The following is an 8657-nucleotide window of genomic DNA, read 5'->3' on the forward strand; positions in this document are numbered from 1 at the left end:
TGAAAGATGGCTGGTGCATAACGTCCAACAATCCGTCATGTACCAGACAGAGGAGGGGGGTGGGGGGAGGAGCGTAGAGGGATCACAAATTATATGTTTTTCACAAACAAGTAAATGGACTCGGGGTAGAGCTTATCTGTGTGTCTGTTCAGGGGGCGGAGACATCATTTGGTAAACACACAAGGGGTGGAACCTATCCGCATGTATGTTCAGAGGTCGGAGACATCATTTGGTAAACGCACTCGGAGTAGAGCCTATCTGTGTGTATGTTCAGGAGGCGGAGACATCATTTGATAAACACACAATGGTTGGAACCTGAGTGTATTTTCAGGGGGTGGAGACATAATTTGGTAAACACACAAGGGGTGGAGCCTATCTGCGTGAATGTTCAGGGAGCGGAGACATAATTTGGTAAACACACAAGGGGTGGAGCCTATCTGCGTGAATGTTCAGAGGGCGGAGACATCATTTGGTAAACGCACTCGGAGTAGAGCCTATCTGTGTGTATGTTCAGGAGGCGGAGACATCATTTGATAAACACACAATGGTTGGAACCTGAGTGTATTTTCAGGGGGTGGAGACATAATTTGGTAAACACACAAGGGGTGGAGCCTATCTGCGTGAATGTTCAGGGGGTGGAGACATAATTTGGTAAACACACAAGGGGTGGAGCCTATCTGCGTGAATGTTCAGAGGGCGGAGACATCATTTGGTAAACGCACTCGGGGTAGAGCCTATCTGTGTGTATGTTCAGGGGGCAGAGACATCATTTGATAAACACACAATGGTTGGAACCTGAGTGTATTTTCAGGGGGTGGAGACATAATTTGGTAAACACACAAGGGGTGGAGCCTATCTGCGTGAATGTTCAGGGAGCGGAGACATAATTTGGTAAACACACAAGGGGTGGAGCCTATCTGCGTGAATGTTCAGAGGGCGGAGACATCATTTGGTAAACGCACTCGGAGTAGAGCCTATCTGTGTGTATGTTCAGGAGGCGGAGACATCATTTGATAAACACACAATGGTTGGAACCTGAGTGTATTTTCAGGGGGTGGAGACATAATTTGGTAAACACACAAGGGGTGGAGCCTATCTGCGTGAATGTTCAGGGGGTGGAGACATAATTTGGTAAACACACAAGGGGTGGAGCCTATCTGCGTGAATGTTCAGGGGGTGGAGACATAATTTGGTAAACACACAAGGGGTGGAGCCTATCTGCGTGAATGTTCAGAGGGCGGAGACATCATTTGGTAAACGCACTCGGGGTAGAGCCTATCTGTGTGTATGTTCAGGGGGCAGAGACATCATTTGATAAACACACAATGGTTGGAACCTGAGTGTATTTTCAGGGGGTGGAGACATCATTTGGTAAACGCACTTGGGGTAGAGCCTATCTGAGTGTATGTTCAGGGGGCGGAGACATCATTTGGTAAACACACAAGGAGGTCGAGCCTATCTGCGTGTATGTTCAGGGGGCGGAGACATCATTTGGTAAACGCACTCGGAGTAGAGCCTATCTGTGTGTATTTTTAGGAGGTGGAGACATCATTTGGTAAATGCACAAGGGGTGGAGCCTATCTGCATGTATGTTCAGGGGGCGGAGACAGCATTTAGTAAACGCAAAAGGGGTGGAGCCTGTGCTGTATCACGTGATTGGCTTTTCGTGTATCATAACTCGGCCGCTAGGGGTGACGGTGATGTACATCCGGAAGGGCAATAAAGCAGAGTTACTGCTACACTCTCGCTCTCCATGTTCCGCTGCACCTCGGACACCACATTTGGCGACGAGGATGGGATCGACGAGTCACGGCGCACGGACAGGTGCCCGTTTTCGTCGGAGACGACTTCGAATTGTTTTCAGAACAGTTGGGGTGCTATTTCCACGGGAATGATGTGGTCGACGAGAGCAAACAGAAGTCGATCTTGCTCGCCTCGCTATCGGCGGAACATTATCGACTGCTGAGTGATTTGGTGGCGCCGTCAAGCCCAGTGGGGACGCGCTGTCGTTTCAGGACATTGTGCAGAAGATGAAAGCACACATGGCGCCGGAGAAGTCATTACAGCTGGCTCGATACCAGTTTGATCGCCTCGCGAAAGGTACGGAGGAGCGCGTTGCAGATTTCGTGGTGCGAGTGAAGCATTCTTCTGTGGCCTGCAAGTTCACGGCAGTGGAGTGTCCAGAGATCGTTTTATTTCTGGTTTGCAAGATCCGAAAATGGTTTCGGCGGTTCTACGGCTGAAGGGTGAAGCCATTACATTTACCTCGGCGGTCGACACTGCTACAGCTGTCGAGCAGACTTTCGAAGATGTTCGGGCCATCACCGGCCGCGGCATGCCGGATGGCCCAGGGGCCCACGCGGTGTCGCGAGCGCCCCGGGACGCACGCACGACCTTCGGTGCGGGTCGGGGCCAGACGTCGCCGCACGAGCGGCGAGGTGACCCCGCGGAGGTGTTTGGGATGCGGAAGTCGACACCTGCGCCGTGTGTGCCCGTTTAAAAGCACCGTGTGTTTACGTTGTCACAAGGTGGGTCATCTGAAGTGTGTGTGCCGAGGGGCGTTGGCCACCGTTAACGTCATGGACGGCGATGTGAGAGGCGACCTCAGCGACCCGGGGCGGAACCGGCAGCCGTTGATGGGCCTGTTTTCAATTGGCCCTGCGGCGGCGCGCCCGATGACGGTGGAATTCGAAGTGAACAACACGCTGATCACGTTTCAGGTTGATACGGGAGTGGCGGTGTCGATCATCGGCGAACAGACCGCGCGTAGACTCAACGACCTGAAGCTTATCAGGTCCGACCTCACACTGTTCACGTACACCCGCAAGAAGATAACGCTAGTCGGGATGGCAGACGTGTCTGTGCGGTACCAAGGCCAGGTCGCGCGCTTCCGTTGTACGTCGTGCGGGGGAGGGGTCTGTCTCTCCTAGGCCGAGAGTGGCTGACCCGCATCAGGCTAGACTGGGCCGCCGTTCACCTTGTGCAACCCATGCCGAGCCGATGGGAGGATCAGTTGGAGAAGATTCTTCAAAGACATCAAGGTTTGTTTTGCGACGACCTTGGGAAACTCAAGGGCGTGGAAGCAAAACTCTTCCTGAAGGAGGGGGTGGTTCCTCGTTTTTGTAAACCACGACCGGTGCCGTATGCTCTGCGGGACAAGGTCAAGAGTGAACTGGATAGGCTGGAGGCCTGTGGAGTGATCGAGCGGGTGTCATACTCAGATTGGGCCACCCCGGTCGTCACGGTGCTGAAACGGAATGGAGACGTCCGATTGTGCGGGGACTTCAAGTCCACGTTTAACCCGGGGCTCAGCGTGGAGCAATATCCACTGCCGTCAATCGATGAGATATATGCACGATTGGCGGGGAGTCAATACTTCACGAAGCTTGATCTGCGTGATGCATATTTTCACCTGCTGATGGATCCCGGGAGTAGCGACCTGTTGACAATCAACACGTGTCAAGGGCTTTATCGATATACCCGACTCTGTTTTGGGATTGCTTCGGCCCCCGCCTTGTGGCAGAAAGCTATGGATCAGGTTTGCATTGGCCTGCCCGCTCAAACCTACCTGGACGATGTGCTCATTGCGGGGAAAACGGCGGACGAACATCTTGCGAACATTGCACAAGTGCTGACGAAGCTAGAAGCGTGCGGCCTGCGCTTGAACAGAGACAAGTGCGCGTTCTTCAAGCAGCGCTTGGAATACCTCGGGCATATCATCACGCCGGAGGGGCTGTTGAAAGGCCCTCGGAAGGTGGAGACGATTCAGCACATGCCACTGCCTCGCGACAAGACGCAGCTGCGCTCGTACATTGGTATGGCCCAGTATTACCAAAGGTTCGTGTGCGGGCTCAGCTCACAGCTTGCGTCGTTAACGTGGTTGCTCAGGAAGGACGAGCGCTGGGCCTGGGGGCCTGCACACCAGGCGGCGTTCGACCGCGTCAAGCAGCTGCTCACAGAGGATACGGTCCTCGTGCACTACGAGCCTGCGCGTCTGCTCTTATTGGCATGCGACAGCTATGCATATGGCATCGGGGCAGTGCTCTCCCACAGGATGGACGATGGTTCCGAGCGGCCTGTTTGTTTTGCATCCCGGACCCTGTCCGCAGCAGAGCGGGAATATGACCAGATCGAGCGCGAGGCTCTGAGCCTCGTCTGGGGTGTGCGGAGGTTTCATCAATACCTGCTGGGGCGGCATTTCACTTTGCAGACAGATCACAAACCGCTTCAATTCATCCTAAGACCTGAACGCGTGGTACCGGTGGTAGCGGCCGTGCGGATACAGCGTTGGTGTCTGTTTCTTGCTGCTTACGATTACGATATTCAGTTCCGGAGCACCGAAAAGCATGCTAACTGCGACGGGCTCTCGCGCTTACCTTGCGCGGAGGGTCCAGCTGCGTCTGAGTCGGCCGACCGGGTTGATGTGTTCGCGCTGGGCCAGGTGAAAAGTGGGCCGATCATGGCCAAACAGGTCGCGGTGGAATCGGCTCATGATCCAGTGCTCGCCCGTGTCGTCCAGGTGATTTCTACGGGGAATTGGAGCGATCTACCTTCAACACCGGCATTTCAGCCTTTCGCGTCACGCGCATCGGAGCTGTCGTTGGTCCAACGGTGCGTTATGTGGGGAATGAGGGCGGTGATTCCACCGAAGTTCAAGCAGTGGTGTTTGGAAGAACTGCATGTCAGTCACCTTGGCATCGTGAAGACCCAGAGTCTTGCTCGTAGCCTGTTGTGGTGGCCGGGGTTGGACAAAGACATTGAGCAGTTGGTTAAGCGTTGCACCACGTGCCAAACAGATGCTGATAACCCGCGTTGAGCTTTGGGACTATGGCCTATCCCAGACAGGGCCTGGCAGAGGGTCCATGTGGATTTTGCGGGGCCAGTTAATGGCAAAATGTTTTTGATTGTGATTGATGCATTCTCGAAATGGCCTGAGGTTGTAGTGATGCAGCATACATCAGCAAACATTACAGTAGAAAAACTGCGGACGATCTTTGCGAATAAAGGATTACCCGAGGTTCTGGTCTCTGATAACGGTCCGCAGTTCATCGCAGGTGTATTTGATCAGTTTATGCGTCAAAATGGTATTCGACATCTAAGGTCCGCACCGTATCATGCTGAGACGAATGGGCAGGCAGAGGCGTTTGTTAAGATGTTGAAACGGGCTTTGCGCAGGGGGCGGGGGGGGGGGGGTGTTGCACCTGTGCAGACGGTGGTCGATGTCTTTTTTCTCCATTACAGGAACGCGATTAATCCTGTCACGGGCGATTCTCCTGCCATTCGTCTCTATGGACGGGCATTGCGGTCCAGACTGGATTTGCTGCGATCTGTAGGGTCGGTGACTGGGGCGGTGTCGAGCCCCACGCTGCTGCGCGGTTTTGATGTGGGACAGCGGGTAATGTTGCGCGATGATTTCCATGGTTCCAAATGGGTGCCGGCTGTGGTCTCTGTGGTTCTGGGGCCGGCGAATTGCATGGTGCGGACTGATGGTGGGGAGGTGTGGAAGCGGCACGTGGACCAAATGCATGATAGCTGTTCAGCGTCACCCCCCCCCCCGTGCCGAGCGATGTGGGACCCCCACCTGTGATGTCGCCGTGGCCAGACGTTGTGCCGCTAGGGCCGGACGTGTCGACGACCACGGGGTGTTCACCTGATTCAGTCCTGCTTGAGGACGACGAGCAAGCTTGTCGGCCGGGGGGGCGGTTGTTGTTGCGGATGGGGCAAGTCCGGCGAGGGTGTCACCTCGACCAAGCCGGGAGGCGTCTGAGCCTGGGCCGTCTGGCGTCACTGCCCGCCCGAGGCGGGTCAGGAGACGGCCGCGGTACTTGGAGGATTTTGAATGTTGATTGGTTTTGTTTGGTCATGTTATATTGTCATTTCATCATTTGAATTGTCATTTTACGAGGGGAGGAGTGTGCTGTATCACGTGATTGGGTTTTCGTGTATCATGACTCGGCCGCTAGGGGTGGCGGTGATGTACATCCGGAAGGGCAATCAAGCGGAGTTACTGCTACGCTCTCGCTCTCCATGTTCCGCTGCGCCACGGACACCACAGAGCCTATCTGCATGTATGTTCAGGGGGCGGAGACATCATTGGGTAAACGCTCAAGGGGTGGAGCCTATCTGCGTGAATGTTCAGTCGGCGGAGACATCATTTGGTAAACACACAATGGGTGGAGCCTATCTGCGTGAATGTTCAGTCGGCGGAGACATCATTTGGTAAACACACAATGGGTGGAGCCTATCTGCGTGTATGTTCAGTCGGCGGAGACATCATTTGGTAAACACACAATGGGTGGAGCCTATCTGCGTGTATGTTCAGGGGGCGGAGACATCATTTGGTAAACTCACAATGGGTGGAGCCTATCTGCGTAAATGTTCAGTCGGCGGAGACATCATTTGGTAAACTCACAATGGGTGGAGCCTATCTGCGTGAATGTTCAGGAGGCGGAGACATCATTTGGTAAACACACAATGGGTGGAGCCTATCTGCGTGAAAGTTCAGGGGGTGGAGACATCATTTGGTAAACACACAAGGGGTGGAGCCTATCTGCGTGAATGTTCAGGGGGCGGAGACATCATTTCATAAACACACAATGGGTGGAGCCTGTGTGTCTGTTCAGGGATGGAAACATCATTCAGTAAGCACACAATGGGTGGAGCCGATCTGCGTGATTGTTCAGGGTGCAGAGACATCATTTGGTAAACGCACAATGGGTGGAGCCTATCTACGTGAATGTTCAGGGGGCAGAGACAACATTTGACAAACACACAATGGGTGGAGCCTATCTGCGTGTATGTTCAGGGAGTGGAGACATCATTTCATAAACACACATCTTAGTCACGTGTTCTCCATTGGGTACAAGTCGTGTTGTCCACAATCCCAGGAGCCGTGCTCGATTTCTCGATACACGTCTGACAATGTCCTCCCAGTTTTGATGCTCAACATCTATCTATAATTCCAGCAATGTCTGTGTGTGCGTCTGCGTGTGTGTGTGTGTGTGTGTGTGTGTGTGTGTGTGTGTGTGTGTGTGTGTGTGTGTGTGTGTGTGTGTATGTGTGTGTGTGTGTGTGTGTGTGTGTGTGTGTGTGTGTGTGTGTGTGTGTGTGTGTGTGTGTGACCGCTGTTTCGCGACAACCACTGATCCTATCTAATTGAAACTTGCCAGATATATTGCTGGGGACCTGAGGATGTGCCTTTTCAAGGTTTGATATTAATCGGACAAGTGCTTCCCAAGTTATGGCCATTTATTTACCAAACCAATGACAAGACACGTTGTTGCGTGGGCGCGGCCGATGGGGAAGGGAAGCTCAGCCGCGTTCCCCATTACGGGTTACAACTTAGGGCTTCCAGATTATGATGACCGTGTATTCTAATAATTTCTCGATTTATTATGCGCATTTATAGATAAACACAATGCCCCAAGTTATGATCGTTTTCATATTAGACGGTGCATAAATTTCGGTAACATCAGAGTGCTGGTATGCTCCGAACAAGGAAGTAAAAATTTTTTCTCTCTTTTCTTCTCTTTTTGTTTTTCCTTGCCACGACATTGCGAAAAAGGTGAAATACGTTGGCGCTAATTGAATAATTGGGTATCAAAACTAAATTGCAAATAATCGTAACTGCGAATAATATGCGAACTTCCGGGCCACGCACGTACGGGCACGTGAGAGCGAAACGGCCTGTGTGGTTGTTTGTTGCTCGCGGTTTGAATATTTATTTATTAATTTTTTTTTTTTTACGGGCACGTACTGGTGTGATAAATCCCCAAGAACAAGTGGAAGAGAAACTCTTACAGAACACACACACACAGAATATGACATTTAACGTGTAATTATGGAAACATTATCGGGGGACATGACATGGTCCGAACCCCACTCCATGTACAATATCCGTGCTTCGTCCCAATAAGATATCGATTACATCGACAAGTCCAGAACAAGCGGCTCGTGTCGTACCTTGCCCCGGGGGTGTGATGTACGTTCTCCGCGGGTTCGAAAGCACGACCCCATCCCGCACGATCCCTACCCCGAGTTTGTTGGCACTCCCCTCCATCCCCAGCACCACAGGCATCCCGGTGATCACACACCACGTGACCGCAAGCCGTCCAGCGTGCTGCGTCAAAACTCCATCTGAATTCCTTCACACCCAAACGTTCGAATCCTGAACGGACAAACAAACACCTCGCCCGCCGGACAAGGCCGCGCTGCGCTACTCTCGGCGGATGTGCACCACGTGCGCCATCATACGTCACTCTCACACGAAATAATTTCGCTTTAAACCATAAAACTCGGTGAAGATGGAAAAAAAAATTATTATTAACTTAGTGAATCAGAATATTGTTTTTATGAGGGATATGCAGATGAGCAAGTCATCGTGATTAAACGGGAAAAACGTCACAATGCATCTTGTAAATAAAATTTAATTTCGTTTTTTTTAATTTTAAATACCGAGTATGAAACAGTAAGTCCGCCCATCTGCTACTGCCGTATGATTTAACTTTGTAATATGTAATTAGTCTCATAAATAAACCAAACTCGTAAAATAGGAACCACATCCAAGCTGTAGGAAAGAGTTATTATACATCTTCAGTCGTGCTGTGGAATATAATATTCTAACTATGTAAATATTTCCAGTAAGAGTCGAAAACAAA

At 51.9% G+C, this 8657-nt stretch overlaps 1 protein-coding gene across 4 annotated transcripts in view; it reads right to left on the reverse strand.

Annotated features, from left to right (window-relative positions):
- Nucleotides 1-8277, reverse strand: part of OSGEP (O-sialoglycoprotein endopeptidase) — a 62115-nt gene extending 53838 nt beyond the window's left edge. For 2 of the 4 annotated variants that reach the window (XR_015049570.1, XM_085847381.1), the window contains exon 1: nt 7963-8276. Coding sequence is in view for 3 of the 4 variants with exons in the window: in XM_085847381.1 (XP_085703507.1) it covers nt 7963-8077 (115 nt within the window). In the remaining variant the exon portion in view is untranslated. Of the gene's footprint in view, nt 1-7962 lie in introns of all 4 variants that reach the window. The other 2 variants (XM_085847382.1, XM_085847380.1) reach the window with 2 other exon arrangements.
- Between the last annotated feature and the right edge of the window lie 380 nt (nt 8278-8657).

The sequence above is a fragment of the Eptatretus burgeri genome, chromosome 11 (assembly GCF_056783735.1).
Source record: "Eptatretus burgeri isolate ZD-2024b chromosome 11, Ebu_testis_v1, whole genome shotgun sequence".
In the NCBI taxonomy this organism is placed as follows: Eukaryota; Metazoa; Chordata; class Myxini; order Myxiniformes; family Myxinidae; genus Eptatretus; species Eptatretus burgeri.